The sequence below is a fragment of the Cygnus olor genome, chromosome 2 (genome assembly GCF_009769625.2).
Source record: "Cygnus olor isolate bCygOlo1 chromosome 2, bCygOlo1.pri.v2, whole genome shotgun sequence".
NCBI classification, from domain to species: domain Eukaryota; kingdom Metazoa; phylum Chordata; class Aves; order Anseriformes; family Anatidae; genus Cygnus; species Cygnus olor.
Window position 1 is genome coordinate 125,292,194 of NC_049170.1, and position 21,109 is coordinate 125,313,302.

General features: G+C 35.9%; 1 protein-coding gene across 5 annotated transcripts in view; it reads left to right on the forward strand.

The window, feature by feature from the left end:
- C2H8orf34 (chromosome 2 C8orf34 homolog) overlaps positions 1 to 21,109 on the forward strand; it is a 171,912-nt gene that overhangs the window by 119,214 nt on the left and 31,589 nt on the right. For all 5 annotated transcript variants that reach the window (XM_040545856.1, XM_040545855.1, XM_040545858.1 and 2 more), the window contains 2 exons: positions 15,526 to 15,605; positions 20,738 to 20,811. In XM_040545856.1, the coding sequence (XP_040401790.1) occupies positions 15,526 to 15,605; positions 20,738 to 20,811 (154 nt within the window). The remainder of the gene's footprint in view (positions 1 to 15,525; positions 15,606 to 20,737; positions 20,812 to 21,109) is intronic.

Below are 21,109 nucleotides of genomic sequence, written 5' to 3' on the forward strand. Positions count from 1 at the left end.
AAGGAGTTCCCTGGTACTTAAATAGATTACGTTAGTAGATTACGCCTGGGAGGAGTGCTTGGCTAATTCTTCATGTCTACTGAAGGCACCTGCAGTAAAGTACAGTGCAGCAATATGTCTTAACATTTTCATGGCATCTATAGCTTCCTACAAATGGGCTAAACAAGGGAGTGCAGTGACTTGTGAGAAGTGTAGTAGACTGAACCAGCTGTTTCCCTCAAGCTGAGATATTTCTCATCAGACTTCATTTAGCTCCAGTGTAACTCTCTTCTCTTTGTACTGCTCAAATATACATGAAAATCAGGATCCAAATCGTGGAATGTAATAAAAGGAGGAAAATATTAGCAGCTTCTGGTTTCCTGTTTCTTTGTCACTACAGCCTTATTCCCTGAGTCACAACTAGCATTTAGTTCAAGCTAGCATTAAATGTCCTGCATAGCTGGTTTTCTATGACTTTCGCTAGGCTGTTATTCTGCACAGTAACAGTTCTTCCCTTTGAACTCACCTACACTTTTTCTGATGCAGTGTTTAACACAGTATCAGAGGAAGATCTTCAAAAAGAATGCCAAATGGGAGTGGCTATAGGCAGAGTTATAAATCTGATTTGTTACAAAGCAAATTAAACACATTTTACATTGTGGGGAAAACTTGCAATGCAGCTGAGGCTCTGTGTTTGACAAAACATCCTCCCTAGCTTTAAGTCTCTCAGAAAAAAAAGTAAAAACTTTTTCAAGAATCGTAAGAAATGAGACTGAGAGTGGACAGAAATAGAAATAGATTTTTTTTAAAATCAAGTTTTTTAGAAACTAATATCTAAACTTGAATACTGATAATTTCAGATCATCTTCAAATAATAGATAGAGTTGTCACAGTCCACATTAGTAATTTTAGCAAAAGCTAAAGTTCTCCACCCAGATATATGGGAGATAAAGATGTAAGCTTCTTTCAAGCTATCACACCAAGGTTTTGTTATGTTTTTTTTCAGCTTATGATTAAAGCAAACAATCAAAAAAAAAAAAAACTCTGAGAAAAGGAAAAATAAAAGGAGGGGTTAATTCTCCTGGAGTATAAATAGGTTTGTAGGCTGGAATATAGCTGTAAGAAACAGAGAGCGTACTGTTTTCTCTATAGATGTTTCACACACGGTGAGCAAAATGCAGATGGATAACAGCTTTAAGAGGTTTTTCAAATGGGAAAGTAGCTGCAGAACAATGTTATTCCCATAGCTGCTCTTGGACTACAGAGAACGTTAAGCAGCATATTAAGTCATCTAAGTAAAAGGGTGACATCATTCACAAGGTAGAACAAAACAAGGTTCGTAGATACAGAAAAAAGGGGCTACAAAAATAACTGTGTGTGGAATGTTTGCTTCCTGCTATTTAGTTGGGAAAATTAGCAGACAATTTTAGTACAACTAATCTGGATTTAGATCATTTGAGCAAAGTGTTTATAATAAAAATTCCATCTTCATCTAGGAGCACAACTAGTTGGACTGACGTGGAGAATAGACTGACCTATTCTGTAACATGATTTTGTGAATCCTTTCTCACATACAGGCAAAAGAAATGAATTCCAGGTTTGTCTGATGAGTCATAGGATACCCTCAAACATAAGCAAAACTCTTATGTGTTAAACAAAGATGTAAATGACAATTTGTAAAATCAGACAGCACTTCCCTATTTTCTCACATCTTATGGTGCGCACATTGAGAGTTTTGCAAGACTTTGATCAGGCATAAGATGATATTAATTTACTATGGCCAATTGAATGAAGTTTAAGGGCTTTTTTTTTTTTTTTTTTTCTTTCTTGGAGGACCACCCATTAGTCTTGTATGCCCACTGCCATGCTCAAAAGTTAAATCTTGTTCTTGTGGAGCCTTGCCAATGCATTCCTGGAAGTAAGAAGCTTTTTGTTTTTAATAGCGCAAGGGCTGCATTCATTCTTCTTAACATCAATAGAATACAAAAAAGGGGTTGCATGTGATTAAAAAAGAAATGGGATTATAGAAAACATACTGTGCCACAAGCTTGAAGGCTTCTGAACAAGAATGTTGGGAAGGAGCACTAGTTGCATACAAATGTAGGTTTGAGATGCAATACATTTAGTTAATATATATTTAAGATTAACTAGAGTGAAAGCACAATGTCCTAAGGCCTTTTAACATATTAGAGAAATCGTATATATTGGTACAAACAAAATAAATCTATACATTAAAAATGTAGCATGGCTTTTCTACCAGTCACCGTTGGGATGTGGAGTACAGTTCAAGTTTAGTAACTTGTGTTGATAATGTAGGATAAATGAGATGCTCTATGCATGCTACCATTTACAGATCCTCTCTGAAAACGTAGTTTGGAAAAAGTATTCAAGAAGTCTCATGTCAGTTTGCCTTGTCTGTAACACATTTACTGTTGCCCTACTCATCAGCTGTATCTCTAACTCCTTTTATTTAGTTTCCTCTCCCAACAAATCTTCAAGTTAGTTTGCTTATTTACAAAAGCCAGTCAACTTTTCTTTAATCAGTAGGATTTTTGGAATATTTTTTTTTAAGTTTGTTTTTCTACAGTGTGGTCTCCACAACTTCCATGTGTACTTGGGATGTCATCAAATAAACTACATAGTACTATGTAAAATTAAAAGAATCACATGTGGGTGCTCTGAAATACCGAGTTGGACTTTAAGCACATCTTCATGACATACTGCCATGAGAACCATGAAAGCAGGGAGGAAAAGAGAAGAGAAATGAAGGAACCAGCTAGGGAAAAAAATGAATCTGCCAAAGCCATTTAAGTTCCATAAATTTGTCATAAATTGCAGAATAAAATTGGAGAATACAACAATTGTCTGACCTGCTCATGATATATCTCTCTAGCAAATAACAGAAATAAATTGTTTGGTCAAGGATTTGTCTGGTGTTAATGTTAGACATTTTAGATTGCTACACGGTAAGTGTGTATGGAGATGCTTTATAGAATCATAGAATCATTAAGTTTGGAAAAGATGTCCAAGATCATCTGGTCCAACTGTCCCCCAACCACCAATATTACCCACTAAACCATGTTCCTGTGTATCATATCCAACCTTTCCTTAAACACCCCCAGGAACGGTGACTCCACCACCTCCCTGGGCAACCTGGTCTAATGCCTAACCACTCTTTCTGAGAAGAAATTTCTCCTAATATCCAACCTCAACCTTCCCTGGTGCAACTTGAGGACATTACCTCTTGTCCTAAAGATCATCAGAGTTATCTGAGTATAACAAAGCTATAACAATACTAATCAGACCTGAGGTCTTTAAGAAGCATTTGGTGGAAAATTTGATAATGAGCTGTGCAGAAAATAATGTCTGGAACTTGACAAGTGGATCTTATTTAACTAGCAAAAGCAGAAAAACTGATGACTGTAATTAGAGAAGAAACTGCTGTTAAACAAGCCATGTTACTGTATGTACTGTCTACAGACAACACTACTGAAACTTCAGACAACAAAGAGAGAAATTAATGAAAGCAGATGCCTCTGTGAGGAAGATCATAACTACTAACAAACGGCTGCATTTAGAAAGATGGGCTCTTGGAAGGCTTCCTCAAGGGAAGGGAGGAAGCCTACTGAGCTTCTTCAACTTCAGCTGTGCATTAGATCTCCTTTTTATTGTTTATGGTTAGTCTGCTCTCATTGTCACTGTATTCCCTGCACAGAAACCATTGGGGTGGCTGACTTGTCTTTTGAAATGGGATGAGTTCTCTTATCTTGTCTGGGTATGTAACCACAGACTAATTCCATGGCTGAGGATGGGAAACTACCACGGAACGGGTACTGCACCATGCAGCATTGGGATAGAGTCTGATGAAGTGAGATAAAGAAGAGGGGCAACCTCTGACACCCCATACAGATGTAATAGATCCTGGAAAAAGGGAGGATGCAGAGTTTGCTGCTGGTGTGTTTTTTACCAGGTGATCCAGGTTTATATTCTGCCAAATTAGACCAATCAATCCACAGAATCACAGAACAGCCAAGGTTGGAAGGGACATCTGAAGATCATCTAGTCCAACCCCCCTGCCAAGCAGGATCTCCTAGAGCATGTTGCACAGGATGGCATTTAGGCGGGTTTTGAATATTTTCAGAGAAGGAGACTCCACAACCTCTCTGGGCAGCTCTCTATCTGTGTAGATACTTCTCCTGCCCTTTCAGTGAACTGCTGTTCAAGTGTGAGTGTCTTCTCACAGTGTCTGGAAGGTCTTCTCTTCCAGGCTGAGCCATTTTGGTGTGTTACACTCCAAAAAAAAAAAAAAAAAAAAGAAATACTGGAAAATGCATGCAGTACTAAAAGACATTAAAACTCCATGGACTGCTCTCCCCTTATCCTGAGAATATGTAACGTTACCTGGTGTCTTGGTGAGATGATAAAAGCCATACCTACACTGAAAGGAAGATTTCTGCTCATGCAAAAATTCCTTAGCTGCTATGTGTCGTGTCAAAACTATACAGTTGACAACATATGCAGATGCTGTTTTAAAGGTGATTCAGATACATTTACATAACTAGACTCATCCCTTTAACTGCAGTGTTAACATAAACCAAGAGGTGATGGAATTAGATAGAATAGGACTTGATTACTGGAAGTATGAAATATCTACTTCTAACAGAATTGGGAGTAAAGCCCTGTGTGTGTGACTTTAAAGGATGTCTTTAAATCCCCCCTTTTCTTTATAGACTTTACTTCCTAATTTAATGTTTTATGGAGAATAACCTAGAAAAGGTGGATCCCATAACTAGACATTGGGATTTGAGGAGAATAAATTGTAATTTCTGATATCAAAATCATGACGTAATATGATAATGTGTATTTGGAAAACCTAAACATTTCATTTTCTCTTTAGACCTGGCACAGTTTTGATTCCTTCTTTTTTCGTAGCTTTCTTTGCTGCTTCCCAAAGGTCTATGTAAATATATGAAGAATACTTTTTCAGAACAGAAGGTACAGAGCGTCCAAACGATTTGCAACTGAATATTCTATTATGTTTCCCACTAGGTTCCATTTTACAAGCTTCATTTTTTTATTGACTTCTTGATTTTGGATCATTATGACCCCTTTTTCCCTGCTAGCATTATTCTCCATGCTGAATTTTAGGGGGTTAATTTGTCTAGAGTGCAGGCTTTTACATAGAAATATAACAACCCCCTAGAATTTGAATTTTGCTTGGGAATTTTATAAAAGTTTTTATTCTTCTTCTATGTGCAAACACGTTTGAAAAATAAACCTTTAAAGGAAACAGCTAATTTTTGTATAGTCATGAAACAAAAACATAGGAAACATGAAGATATCTTGTCATACAATTTGTATTTATATTTAATCAACAATATACAAATGTGACAGAAAGAGTAACCTCTCATATCCTCCTTATAACCCATTGCATAGCTCTGTATACCTTAATGTAATACAGGTATAAGTGTGGTTTTGTACACGTATGTGCATAAAAAGTGGTTTTTGTATGCCTGCTTAAGAGGTAAAGCCAGCTGAGTGACTCAGTCTTTCTGGCAGAAACATTCTCCTTTGTTAACATTCTTAAAATTTGAGAACAAATGACTTCAAAGTTTTTAGTGGAAAAAAAGTGTTTCCAAATTAAAGTGTTTGGTACAGATGTCATTTTGTGGGGAAAATTCTCTGATTGGAATTCATGCATGGACTGCTAAGAAGTTTGTCTTCAAATGTTACCAAAACTTTTGATTATGTATACATAATTTTTTCTTTCCTGTCTTGCATTTCATGTTGGCTTTCTGTCTGTGTACTGTTTCTAAGTGGCAATTCTTAAAGAAGAGGAAGTGCAAAACATTCCAGATGACTTGTGTTACCATTTTTCAATCGTTTCCCCTTTATTTTCTTTTTTGTAACCTTAATTTTATTGGACCTCCTGTTTGAAAGAGATGAATTTCCTCATGATTGTTTGTGCTAGCTTCAAAGACCTTGTCCTATGTTTTCCAAACAGTTTAAGTGTTTTATTTGCATCTTTTTCCTTTTAAGGGTCAAAAATCAGACTGGATATCAGGAAAAGGTTCTTCACTAAGAGGGTGGTCAGGCACTGGAACAGGCTCCCCAGGGCAGTGGTCATGGCACTAAGCCTGCCAAAGTTCAAGAAGCTTTTGGAAAATGCTCTCAGACACATGGTCTAATTTTTTTTTTTTTTTTTCTGGGCAGTCCTTTGAGGACCCATGAGTTGGACTCGATGATCCTTGTAGGTCCCTTCCAACTAGGATATTCTATGATTCTAAAATAAATGAATGAAACTATGTCTAATAGTGCTTTATAACTTTTCAAAATTTCCTTTGATTTTGGAGAATTATGGAGAAAAACATATATTTCCTTTTGCTACTTAGAAAAAAAATAGAAAAACTAAAAAGATTGTGAAAAATGAAAAAAAATATGCTGAAAAAATAGTCAAAAAAAATTAGTCACAAGAGTTTATCTTTTTTGCTGAGTTGAATCTGGGCAGTGATCAGTTTCCTCAGGCTTGATGTGTAAAAAAAAAACAAACAAAAAACACAATCATCTCCTCTTTATCTCTGCTTGATTTTGAAAGCGTTAAATACAGCTAAAATAAGCCACTTCATCTTTCCTTTTCTGGAATGGTATACCAATATATATTGGTATATATACCACATGGTATACCATCTTATTTGTTCTTCTGCCAAAATAGAAAAACACTAAAGAGCAAAAGAACCTAGGAGAAGTTTTTACTGGTCCTGGTGGTTAATCAGAGACAAACAGCAAAAATGGAATTTTAAGAGTTAGTGGGTCAATGTGCTAAATTTTCAGGGTAACACACTCATTTGTCTTCTATGTAAGCATTGCCTATTCTTTCACTGGCTGGTGTCTCTTTTGAACATCTTACCATATGCAAAATTGAGAATTTCCGTTTCATTTCAAATGATTATGTGTGGTTTTTTTTGAGTTCTTAGATCTAAGATTTACCTCTAAAATGCACAAGATATTATCACTTTTAATCACAAATCTTAATTAGTTTCATGGCAAACTCTGAATGAATTTGTGTTTTAAAAGAATGACCAAGGTCTCACTATTTTCAAAATCCTTACTGTGACAAAGGAACAAGACAGGAGATTTATATAAAGTGCTCAGACAGAAATCCTGGGTGAAACAGACTTTTTTTCCTCCCTCTTTTTTTTTCCCCACTGGGCAAATCCACCAGGCAATAATTTCGAACCTACCTGAAGTTCTCAAATACTGTGATAATTAAAATACCGTCTGTTATCAAGAATTATGTAAGCTGTGAAGAAACTACTATTTTCAGATGAAGCATATATCTCTTTAAAAGGAACAGTGGATATCAGTGTCCTTGCATGACATAGTGTTTTCAGAGATGACTGATTTAACAGCTGATTTTTATTTAACAGCTCTTTTATTTCCTTAAAGGCTGCATGTGTAGGGTAGACTTGTTTTTGACATACATAACTGTCAGTCTGTACAAGGGAAATGGAAGAATTCTGTCTGAAGAAAGATAAGTGTTTGCACGTTTGTGAAAACAGATTGGTATACTTGAAACTCATATAGTAAGTGCATAAAATTTACATGGAAATTACATCTTGTACATACATACTAATGCATTGTTCCTATGATAGAACTGCTTTTGTCAATGTGGCATTTAGTGCAAGGGGTTAACCCGAAGATAGCCCTAGTGTAACTGTAACTTCACTGACAGGGAATAGTATCTGGTTTTGGTTCTGTAGGCAAAATACAGTGTAAGATTCTGTGAATTAATGATGCGTCACATCTTTTCTAAGAACTATTGATCAGCTGTAGTTATATTGACTTTTTTTTTTCTTAACATCAGGCTGCTTGTGAAAGATAGAACTGGAATGACAGGATTGGTAAACTTGTAAACATTTTTAAAAATGCTGTTAAATAATCCTAAGGAAAGTAAACTTAGAGGACTTTTTAGTTCTTTTGAATGTACTAGTCTTGATCTGCAGTAGTGTAAGCAGTAGGAGCATATTTGAAAATGAAATTAAGATTACTTTCTGTTTGTCTAGTCCTGAAAATTGTTGTACTGTCTGTTAATAGAGGGTGACATCCATATCGTCCTGTCCTTCATTTGTAGAACTCTTTTTCTTTTCACTGACAAAACACACTTAGCCCTGCTGCAATAACTTAAAAAGCCCAAGGTTTTCCCTCCTTTTCCCTCACCCTCTTTGATGTGTGCCTTGCAAGCTAATTCTTTATTGTGATGGTTATAGATTCTTTCTGTTTGGTTCTACACTGTGATGTATATCAGCGATAGCAGTTGCTTCTGGATGAGAACAATATAGGGAGGAAACCAGCAGCTCATGAGCTTAGGGAAGCTTGTTGGTCATAATTTGAGGCTCTGGATAACAGTTTAATATAGCTCTTAAAGACACACATGCACACACACACACACATACAACTCTTTCACAAGTCCTGGAAAAAATGGTTCACAGGGGAAGAAAGAGTGTTAAGTCTGAAAGAACTGACAAAAACTGTAATTTTTCTCCTGTGAGATAATGGTTTGAAGCCAGCAGCAGATAAAAGATTACTGTAAGAATGGCTTAATTCCCCATCTTGTAAAAGGATTAGATAATTCAGTCTCTTTATGGATTCCTTACTCTGGGAAATATATTTCCACTTTGGGTTCTCTTCAGAAATAGCTGCAGAGTGTACTTATTTAAATGCACAAAGACCTGCATTCAGGCATTTTGAAAAGGCAAACAGCACACAGAAAAGATTATTTTGCAGGCTGTATCAATGTATAAATTTGCTCAGCAAGTGAATATTCTAGTTTTACCAGCTGAAAATATTATGGATATGAATTATGTATTGATATGGCAACTTTCCACAGAAATCTTTGAAGAGTGACTGGAAAATAATGCTTTTAATTTGCAGAAAGAGAATGGACTACAACCAGAATCCATTTTTAACTGCAGCTTCTACAAATTTGAAAATCATTTGCTGTGTTTCAGTGTGCAACCACTAAGAAATAGTGTCCTTGAGTGCAAAAGTAAGAAACAGATTTTGATCCTTTTAGTATCAATGGAAATTGAGTTATTTTATGTAAGGCTAAAGGCTTTAGGTACCTTAGATCAAAAAATCTGAATGCTATATAACTGACAAAAAACAGAACTGGTGGTAGTAACAGCAGACTCCTGCCTGTGAGCTTTACGCCATCCATTTAAAATGCATTTAAAGGAATTACAAATCTCAGTTGGAGAACATGCTGAATTTGTTACTAAGTTTATTTTCCTACATTTTATTCAGAAATTTTGCTAAATACCTGTATTTATTCATGTGCTCTTAGAGCTTAATTTTGGAAATGTCTGCTTTCCTGGATAATGTTCTGCAGGATAATCCAATAGTCCTCATGATTCATTTCTCTTCAAGGCTGATGCTTCCCGTATTTTGCTCTATGCTGAAAACAGAAGCTATGACACTGATTTTTTAATACAACAAGGTGACATGTTGCAGAGCTTTCCCATTATTATTTGAAGCTTGAGAAGTGCCAGCCACTCTCATTACTCACAGAATTCACAATCCTCTGTTATTTCCCCCATAGATCTAGGACATTTTTCTTCCATAGTCTCTTGACTTGAAATTTGTATTAACTTCTTTCAAAACTTAATCTTCATTAGGAAGCTAGAGTATGTAGTTAAAACTAATGGAGAGTTTTACTAGCAGAAGAGTACTTTGCCTGTATATTGGTTAATAATATTTATTTAATAGAATATTGTCATTATATTAACTGGTACAGTCTATACTGGAGAACTGGCATTTATTATTATTTTTTTAATCATTACCTGTTGATAAAATAAGAATTTTGCTGGCACAGTTTTAACATTTTTATTTTTGTAAAATACATTAGTAGAACAAATGGAATTGGTCAGAAATTCCTGGCATTATATTTAGGTACTGGTGAAGCATTGGATTTTACACCAGTATAACTGAGTGCGGAACTTGTAGAGACAGTAAGTCAGGGTACATGAGATCAGAATTTGGATCAGTATGTTTGGGAACAAAAAATGAAAAAAGCCAACTATATTATAGGCAAGTCAGGACAGATGATTATGAAGTATTGTTACTGGTATGGTGTTGAGGTTGCTAGGGAAAGGTGCAAGAAAACATTTGATGTAACCTAAAAGCATGCAGGGGCTTTCAAGACTTTGCTTGTCTGATCACTGTTGCTATTAATGTCCCTGAAGTTATGAATATATATTTGCTTTATGGAAATTATAATTCAGTATTATGGTGTTATCAAAGAGAGATGTCAGATGAAAATGTGGTGTTTAAAATTACAGGAAGGAAGTAGATGATTTGAAGAAAATAAAAACCAAAAAGTCCTCAGCTTGACTGAGATTTGCTTTGGTTACCAAAAAAAAACCCATCATCATTCTTCTGTGAATAAGTTTGGGATATTCTTTAATCTTACAAAATGTGTATTTATTTATTTATTTATTGAACCAAATTAATAACTACTTCCTGAAAAAAAATAACTTAAAACACTGAAGTATTAGGATTATTATTTTTTCAACAAGATAGTTATCCTGCTTTGAAGTAATTTAAGGAAAATTAGTGATTCAAAAAACAAAATCTCCTTAGTTCAGAGTCCAATGCAAATGTGACACTACATCTGTTTTTTTCAGAACTGAAAACTTTTCTTTGTGATTGTAGCCTTAAAAATGTACACTGATCTTGGGTGAATGTGAAAACAACTTTGCTGTTCTTTTTGCTGTAAGATTTTTTTGCTGAACTTTCCCCTACTTCTCACAATGTTTTTCTAAACATTGTCAGCTGAGACCTCAGCAAAACAGATCAGGAATTTTCCAATGAAATGTGTGTTCGTTAGGAAATAATGATTCATAGAAACCAGAATATTTTACAGAAATTATTCAGGTTCAACAAAATTTAGCTGACACAGAGCAGAACAGAGAGAACGGCTAGAGCTGCAGTTCTTAGGCATGTACTTTCTCACTTCCTTCTTGGAGAGTGCCCTTTACCGTCTTAGAACCCCTCAAGGAACTTTTCTTTATTACTAAAAAAGCCAGAAGAAACATTTGTATTGTCTAGAAATAGCAGGTTTTCAGGATTTCTTCTGAAGTGGAATTTCAAAGTTTCTGTTGTTCGCCTCTAGGGAACATCAGAATTGGAGCCGATTAGTTCATCTCTAGTTTGGTATTTTAAAACAGAAAAAGTCCTATAATCATTTACCAGAATCTGAAGGCCAGCATGTACAGCGTGATTTCAAAATGCTTGCCTGTAGTTGTTTGTTTGGGTATTATATAAGAGCTTGTCCAAAAATGCTCACCCTGCTTTTGTTTCATTTTCTTTTCTTGTTCTTGTTCCTCTTTTTCTTCTTCTTCTTCTTCTTCTTCTTCTTCTTCTTCTTCTTCTTCTTCTTCTTCTTCTTCTTCTTCTTCTTCTTTCTCTCTCTTTTTGGCACCTCAGTTTGTCAGAATAGTATTAATATAAATATAACCCCAATTCTTCTGACTGTGATCAAGCCACCACCCTCCTTTGAGGGTGAATACTGTTTAGTATTCAGTTTAACACAGGAAAGTTCCCAGAGGACAACCTCTACCATAAACTAGCACAAGGCAATTTATAATGTACATATTTTTAATTGGTAGTTTACACAAAACAGCAAATATTAAAGAGCATATATCTCAATATTCATGTATCAGAAACATTTCTATTTTGTGTTCAGGATTTTTTATTCCTTCTTATTATACCCTGATGTCAGAAAGTACCTATGCTTGTTGTTAAGTGGTTTCAATTATTTCTATGAATCTGATCTTGGAAGTAATTTTCTTTTTTTCTCATCCATTAATATTGCAAGAATGGTGATTACTGGTGAATATTTTTGTGTTGTAGCATCCTGCCAAAACAAGAAGTTTACTTCAATTTCTTTTACTACTAATTTTAAGAATATCACATGACAAGTGTCGATATAGAGGACAATCATAGTATATGCTGACATTAGCAATTTAGTGCACTAGAGGAATTCATCTTGCATCTATCTGTATGTGCACACTCAAATATAGACATACCTATAGCTGCTGTTCAAGAGAGACTGTTTTACCTGTTAAAAGGCAGTTTTCTTAGGCATAAATGCACAAACTTCAAATTTGAAAATGCACGCCAACTTTAAGTCATAGAGTAAAAAAAAATTCAGCTTCCTTTACTGTTTTCTCTTAGTTTTCTCGCCAAATTATAGTTTAATTCCAATGCCCTATTGTCTGGAAACTGCAGCTGATTGAGGACTACTGCATAGTTTTAGGGAAGGTACAAGCGGAGAAATCACAGCTTCTCTAGTATTATCCTCTCCTTCCATCTCCACTAATCCCATACTTAATTAGTTACCCATTATAATTAGTAATTTTAGAATGCTGTTAGATAGATTTTGGATTCAAATAAGGAATTGTTTTGTTGTGTCATCTTGTCTCTTTCTTTTCAGCTTCTAAGTTGGATCATCAATCTAACTAGTCATCTCACATCTTTCTAAAGCAGCAATTACCATAATGTCAAGAAGCTGTACTTTTAATGTCTCATGTACATTGGATATTGATGGGTATCTGAGAGATATGAAAACAAGACCACAAATTCTGTCACATAAAAAGAATGGGGAAGTATAATGACATGCCGTGCAGCTGATTACAATAAGGAAGAACAATAAACTCATCCGGACTTTGGATACTGTCAGCTTTTATTTCTTGTCAAATACAAGTTCTGGGAAGGACTAGCTTTCAGATAGTAGTGACATGTTTCACCATATATTCTGCTTAAGTGAAATCAGTTGGATTAGAAGACAAGATCACTAGGAAATATGTCTGAGTGAACATATTAGTGTGAATAGTGAACTGTGTTAGAAAAAGTAGATGTCATTTCAAAGATTTGCATATTGCAGAGATCAAATCTTCCTCCCACAGGGACCCTTTCCAGTGTCTACTTCTTTATAGCCAGAATTCAAATTATGTAGGTAGCTCCATGTGTAATGCTTTTGGCATAACTAAGTAGCATGTATTACACTATTAAAAGAACTTACTGGTGGATTTTGGAAAGTAAAAGGAAGGTGATCTGAGTTTTTCAAAGTTGTCATGAGGCAAAGGATCCACTTAATTGTATGTAATTTCATGAATAAAATGAGAATCATTTAAATCGTTCATGTCTGATTTATTGGGGGGGGTGGATTTATGAAATCTCATAATGGGAATGAGTTACAAAATCTGTAGAATTCTAAAGGGATAAAAGAAGCAGCTCCTACCTACTTCTAGAGATATTTTTTTAGGAGTGCAATATAAGCAGAGAAGGTTGGATTAATTTTCCTTTTAATTTAGCACAGATAAATTATCAGAATTGTTGCAGACAAGTGTGCATTGCTTCTGTTTGCTATGATTCCATATATATCCTTATACACTTGAATATATGCTTGCACTATATATGTGTCTGTATGTAATGCAGGAGGACAGGTCAGTTTTAATGCAAATGCAAATGATGTGATTTTTGAGGTCTTCCTCCCTTACATGGTTATTTCATTTGGAGTTTTTCTCCCTGTTTGAATATCTTTATGGTAATAGTGCAAACCTACTTTTTTCTGTTTTACTGTTGTCTTTAGAAGAGCCTGCTTTATAAGTTAGGTTTTTAAAGAATTGGCAAGTAGAGCATTACAAACCAGCTATAAGGGATTCATAGAATTCATTTTCAAAATTGGGTTTACAACTTCTAAGTTTTACCTTTTTGTTGCCTTAAGGAGTTTTGAGTTCTATGGTAAGAGTCATTATGAATTTATACTGAGCTTTCTGTCCTAAAAGGAAATAAATTAATTATTGGGGAGAAAAAAAAATTAGAAGATATGTTAGGTAAATGTGCAAGTCATAAAATGTGAAATTCAGATAGGGCAAATATGGAGATTCTGCTTGGTTTCAAAGGTTAATTCAAAGACTCATGTAAAGCAGATGCAGAGAGTGAGAATACAGAATGAAAGGAACTTCTTTTAAGAGATGAGTTATTTCTTTCCCCAAGGTTTTACTTCAGTGCATTCTTATAATTCCTGGGCTCTGCAAAATTGGCTTGCATTTTTCTTATTCTTTTCATGTCTGAATAAATTCAACTTAAAATAAATTTTATGTAAATGGCAGTTGGCAGTTATATTGTGTTAAGCGCTACAGACCATCTCTTCAGAGTAAAATCTGTATTCAGGATTCATAGAAACCTGAAGAAGGATGGTGGGACTCTTGGGATACTCATTTGAAAAACAACAGATACAAGGCCTATTTTTGTAAATTACTGCCAAGGCACTGCAGTCAGCCAATGCAGGAGGAAAGCATGAAGATGATACCTTCAATAAAGACTGGATTTTTCTTTTAAAAGGGAGGAAATACTCATGTGTATTTACTTGTAGTGGGTTAACTTTGGCTAAGAGCCAAAATCCCACTCAGCTGCTTGTTCACTCATTGCCTTCAGCAGGAAAGAGGCAGACATTCTGGTGAAAAAGCTTGTGAGTTGAGATTAAGACAGGGAGATTGCTTACCAGTTACTGTCATGGGCAAAACAAACTTAACCTGGGGAAAATCAATTGAATTTATTGCCAACTGAAATGGACTCAGCTAAAGAGAAACAAGAATACTAATATTACAATCACCCCTTTCCTCCCCCTTTTCCCAGGTTCAACTTGACTTCTTCATTCCAGACTCCTCTACTCCCATCCACCAGCAGTGCAGGGGAAATGGGGGTTGTGGTCAATCTGTAACAGTTCCTCTGTGCTGCTTCACTGTGGCTCTCCATGGTCCATGATTCCTTCAGGAAATATCCACCTGCTCCCATGTAGGTCCTCCAAGGTCTGCAATGGATGCTGGCTCTGGCATGGTCTTCTCACCAAGCTGTGGGGAAATATCTGCTCCAGTGTATGGAGCGCCTCCTTCTCTAACTGTGATGTTCCTGCTGCTCTTTCCCACTCCTTCCCTCCTCCTCTACCTGTCTTGCATATCTTCCTCTTTCTTAAATGCATTTTCTCAGAGGTGCCACTGTCTTGGCTTTCAGGCTTAGCTTTGTCCTGTGGTGGGTCCACTGGAGCCAGCTAGAACCATCTGTGTCCTGCATGGAGCAGTCCCTGGCGTCTTCTCACTGAGGCCAACCCTGCAGCCACCCTGCTGCCAACTCATCGACACAGACACTCAGTACAATCCTGTCCAGTTAAAATATTTTTGAACGTAGTGAAGGATGCTTGCAGAGTTTCATATACATGTGATACCACTGAAAATCCACTGTTGTTAAAATGAGTCTTGTATAAATACACAAGGTAGGATTTAGTTGACTGTTTTGTAGAGGCCAGTTTTGGTTATTAAACAATCTGGAATGATATGATTGGACCGTGGATGCTGACTTCTCAGCAAAGCCACTCTTTTAATTAGGTCAGTGGTATTTAGAGGTATGTAGTCAGTTAACATTCTTATGTGTCTTATCTATGGAATGTGATTGCATATGTTTTTGTTCTGTTTTTCCACAATTTAGATTGCAAGGAGATAATATGGCAGAAAGGCCAGAAGATGTCTCCATGGTATCCCATGAGCCAACAATGTCAGACTCTGATGGTAAGTTATATAAATATTTGGTGCCCATCAAAAAAAACCACCCCACTATCTTGAATTTAAGAGCAAATTTTATGTCTCTAAAAGAAGATTAAACATTTCCAGAGGGTGTTCCTGGGCACATGAACTCAATCATTTACATTTAAATCTGTTAGAAGAGTCCATGACATGTTCTTGGCTGTGGCCAATTAGCACCACAAAACAAGGCATATTTGGGGTCAGTATTCATCCTGAGCAGACAGTTTGTATGTTAGCACAGTATTTTGGATGTAACATAGCTTAATAACATAAACATGGGCTGTTCCTTGCCATCTGGCCTCTATGATGAAGAATGGTCTTTGGAATATTTAATTTAATAGTACAAATGCAGCCACAGGATTCAAATAATATAAAGGAAAAATAAATAATTTCTCCTCTGCTTTTAAACTAAGTATCAGAAATGCTTCTCTGGTCTCTCTGAGCACCACTGACAATTAAAAATTCAATATAAAGGAGTTTATACAAAAACTCTGAAGAACAATTTTTCTCCTTATATCAACATAAGTACATGTTGTGGTAATTTGCAGTCAGGACACAGCCCTGTTTCAGTTTCTGCTCTGGTTGTTGAACAGAACACCTGAAATCTAATGGAAAAAGCACTTCCTAAGGGCTATCTTGCCAGAGAATGCCCTGCTTTCTTATAAAAGATTAAGTTGATGAAGATTAACTTTATCTTGTCACTGGAAATGGAGACAGAAAGGAATAGATGTTTGGACAGAGATTCTGCAAAGATAAATCTTTCAGTCAATTCCCGTACTTCTGGGCAGAACCAGCTGAGTCCATTAACTGGAAGATTTGATTTATAGTTTAGTCTTCAGTAGCTGCAGACATGTTAGCCATGTTGATTAATTAATGCAAAACAAATCATAACTAAGTTTTTTTTTTATTTTTTTAATTGTCCTACTAAATGTCTGCTATTTAATGCTATTAGGTAAGACATCAACCTGACCTTTTGTTCATTTACCACATTTCTAAAGCAACATATGTCAACATTAGTAACTAGTGTGTCTTTAAAGATTAAAGGCTTAATGCAGTTATGCCATTTGTTTTTCCTGTCCTCTGTCATTGATCACTTTATGTATATATATATAAGGGGACTAAAAATCTCAAGATATGATGTTCTTACAAGTTTGATGAATATTACCAGCAAGAAAGAGTCAGATTGGTGACTGCACTGAAGCCCTTTGAGAGGAAAGCAAAATTCTTATGTTATGAGAGTAATCCCAAGAAAGGGAAATGGTGCTGGCTTGTTTGGGATAGATTAAGGGATATGCAGAATTGAATATGAAACAATTAGTTTTGAACAGGTCTCTGCCATCCTTTTCTCTTCCTGTGTACCCTTGTTCTTGTAGCAGAAATATACCTAATCTGCCATCACTCCCTGAAACTGTAGGCTTATTTGTGTTTACTGGGAGCAGAAAGTCAGTAAAATAGTAGCCTGTTGGTAGGTGGCGAAGGCACCAGGATGAAGGAAGGTGAAACTGTCAGAAGATGCTGGATGCTATCTAACAATGAAAATGAATATTTCATGGTTGCATAGTGTGGACCACGGTAGTGCTATAGCCATCTAACTTGGGCCACTTAATATGTCTCTGGATACTCTGTAGTCAGTATGGCAATAGTAAAGAGGGAGAACATTTTCCCTAAAAAAAAGGTAGATGAAGCAACAAGATTCGTGTTGTTATAACCACGTCTGTTTCACGCCTGTGAATATACATGAACCCATTAGCTATATAGCCAGAAAATAGCACAGCTTCTAGGGCAGAAGGACTGAGGTCAACGGTAAGGTACTATCAAATTTCTGTCAAAAGGCTCTCTCAGAAATGTTCAGCCTTTCAAAGAATATTTTTTCCAAAGATGTTGGCTAGTAATAATTTTTGATTAAAACAAACAAAAACACATCTGTGTTTTACAAGTAGGCACAGAATACAAACAGGTGCAAAACTCAGGCAGCTGCCCATTCTATCCATCTTTCCTATAAATGCAGCACACTACTTGTTTTCTGTGTATTTAATATTTATTTCCAATAAATATTATGTATGTGAAGAAGATGATAAAAGAGACTTTTAAAGATACTGTTAGAAAACCCTAAATAACCAAAGCATCAAGTTGCACTTTAAATTTTAGTTATGTCCTCTTAAGAATGTATTATATCATAAAAAAAATAATTAACAGGTTTTGGTTCCCAGGTTTATTAGAGTTTATTTTCTACTCTTGCTTATCAATACCAATGACCTCACTGAGAGTAAACTATAAATTGCAAAGTGCTGATGTAAACCATTCTTTCAGGATTATGCAAGCAAGGTGCTAATGCACAGCAAAGTTGAGGCAGTTTTCTTTAATGATCTCTTTCTGGGTTAGTGAGAAATTGTTAAGTTGTTCGATCTGGAGCATCTCTCTTGTGGATTTCAGATGAACCAGGTTCAGAAGTAATTGGCTGCACATCTGATCTAACAGCCCTTATAAATAAGCCTTACTAAAGCAATTCCACCTAATAAAGTCAATGCAATAGACTATGTAAGAAGATCATCTGCAGCACCAGGCACAATACTGACTCAACAGACAATCTGGACCTGACTCTAATTAACCACTGCACTGATTTCCCTCTAGTGCAATCCTGCTGAATTGAACAGAGTTGTGTCTGATCTAAGCAGTAAAAATGAGAGACAGGAATCAGGTCTTGAGATCGGACAGCACAAGACGCTCTAACACTGCTGTTTCTTCTTACTGTGTAATGATACCCATCAAAACTGTTTCTCTTTCCCATTGGACCATTTCACAGGAAATAACTGAGGGAAGAATTTAATAGCTAGGTTCCTGATTTTGATTAGTAGAAGCAACTTCTGTGACTGCACTGTAAACTTCCCGTGTAGATAACAGTATCAGTCCAGTCTCATGGATCAGTCCTCCAGCAAGTCCTCCTCTTGTTCTGTACAGATGGGGCTGAGGTTTCAAAAGACAGACACTGCAACAGGACTGATCCAGTAAAAGTTTGTGTCTGTCAGCCTCTATATTCTTCTCAGTGTGGGGGGAGTGTACAGGTCATATACAAATGTGTATTTTTTTGAACTTAGATATAAAGAGATGGTATCAGTAAAAGCATGTGTTCATTTAACCCCAGTTGCCTATAAGTACTGTAGGATCTTGTTTCACTTGTTTCAGTCTCTTTTGCTGGCAAGTACAATGCCCTTTGAGTGAGAGCCATGATGTGAGGCAGGAAAGAAATTGCTAATAAGATCTTTGCAGTCAGTGCATTCTTGTAGAAGGTTTAAAATACAATACCTCATTAGGGAGTAAACTCTGAATGTTGGGTGAATGTAAAGCATAGACCTTTAAACTTTTAAAACTGCCCAGCATATCTGAAAAAAGCTGTTTGCAACCTGAGCTACTTTTCAGTGCAGTATGCAACACTACATATTTCTGAGGTGTGGGCAAAGACTTGTTTGTTTTGTAGCTCTTCCTGGAACAATATATTTGGACTGAAACTGGTGGGTTATATTGTGCTATGCCATGGTATGCATGTGATATTTCCTATTCTGTTCTGTTATTAGATCTACAGATTATGCTGTGATACATAATATTTAGTTTGCTAGATAAATTTTGCTAAGCAAATTTCACATCATACTTAATTCCCTATCAAACAAGAGTCACTGGTTTATATTGTTTGTAGTTAACCAGCTCCCATTTCTACCTGATACATGTAAAAATGCTAGGATATGTAGCTTCAAAGTTCGTCTTTCCTTTAAAGTGACAATAAAGTTTAAAGTTCAAAACAGACATTTGGATGTGGGGGAAAAGTTTGAAATTGGGGATGTTCAATAGAAATAGGATTGTAATTAACACGTACAGTTCTATTCCAGAATGAACTGCATGACTAGGGTAAAAAATTAAAAAGGATGAAAGTATTTGGGAATTAGAGTTGTGAACCACACACAGCAGTGGCAAAAATGTAGCATCATCTCTAAAATCCTGAACAGTTCTCTGACCACTTGTCAACACTGCATCATTATCACCTCTTCTTCCTCCACTTCCATTTGCATTTGCAATGAATGTGGTAATGACAGTTGCTGTATTTCAGTACAGTTCAGTTTTTATAATAAGTATAATCTGAGATGTTTGACAAATTAGGGCACTTTGGAAACAGAAGAACATCCTTACTAAGTGTCCTCTGAATAACAGCAGAACTTAGGGAAGATCAGGGCATCTTGGTTTTTAGATGGTTTATGAACAGCATCAAATTGCCTAGTGGACTGACAGGCAAACAGTGAAACTGCATAGCATGTTACTTCGAAATTGCTTTCTCTGACATAGGTAGGGGAGGTTCAGGCTGGGTATTAGGAAAAGGTTCTTTACCAAGAAGGAGCTGGGCCACCGGAACAGGCTCCCTGGGGCAGTGGTTATGGCGCCGAGCCTGCCAAAATTCAAGAAGCGTTTGGACAATGCTCTCAGACACATGGTCTGATTTTTGTGTGGTCCTGTGTGGAGCCAGAGTTGGACTCGATGACCCTTGTGGGTTCCTTCCGACTCAGGATATTCTATGATTCTAGCTAAATAAACTGTCTTTTAAGTCATTACATATGTGACAAAGAAACATTCTAGATTGCTCAGCAAATTTTGTTGTTTAACAAATGTGACAGTATGGGTAAAAATTATAGCCTGAATGGCTTTTAAACATTGCCTAAAATGACTGAAACTTCTTATTTCAAACATTTTAACTATATCCTAACTTGTTTAACTGAATTAATTACATTTGCTTTAATAGATTTTATTAAAACTGAAGATCCGCTACTCCATTGTGCAAAGGACAAACAGTTTTTAGTTTTAATAGAAAAATAATAACCTACAAAGCATTTGGCAGTGGAAGGATGCTTGCTTGTCACTCTGTTCATGTTAGAGATACTGTTTCTCATTTTATTAAGCTTATAAATTAAAATTAGCCATAAATTAAAATTCAATGAAGTGTTAACTGAAAAGTAGTACTTGTATGGTAGCTACATGTGCCTTCCCAGCAGTTAATTTATACGTATTTTATTTTCAAAGTGACTAACACTTAATTATTTAGTGTGATTTATGTTTCTTCTACCTCTTTGGAACAGCTCAAGTACCTGGGGTTGAAACACTTATGGAAGATATTGACGAATTCAAGAGTGCCTCTCAAGTGGCAGGATCTGTAAGTATCTTCCCATATGGGAAATCCTGTGAGTTTTAAAAATAGTTTGATAATAATTAGACTGTACGTAAAGATAAAAGTTGTGCTTGCCAGCAATGTCATCCTAAACAAGGAAAACTTAATTTGTCTATCCCTTCTGAATATTCAGTTCTATGGCAGTTTTAATTTTTTTCATTCCAGGAAGGGTGATATTTAGAAATCTATTATTATCATCTCATGTGAACACATACGTTATTGGCCTTACATGTATAGCTTCCATTGAAAGCTCAGTCATTATATACTATGTCTGTACATCCTT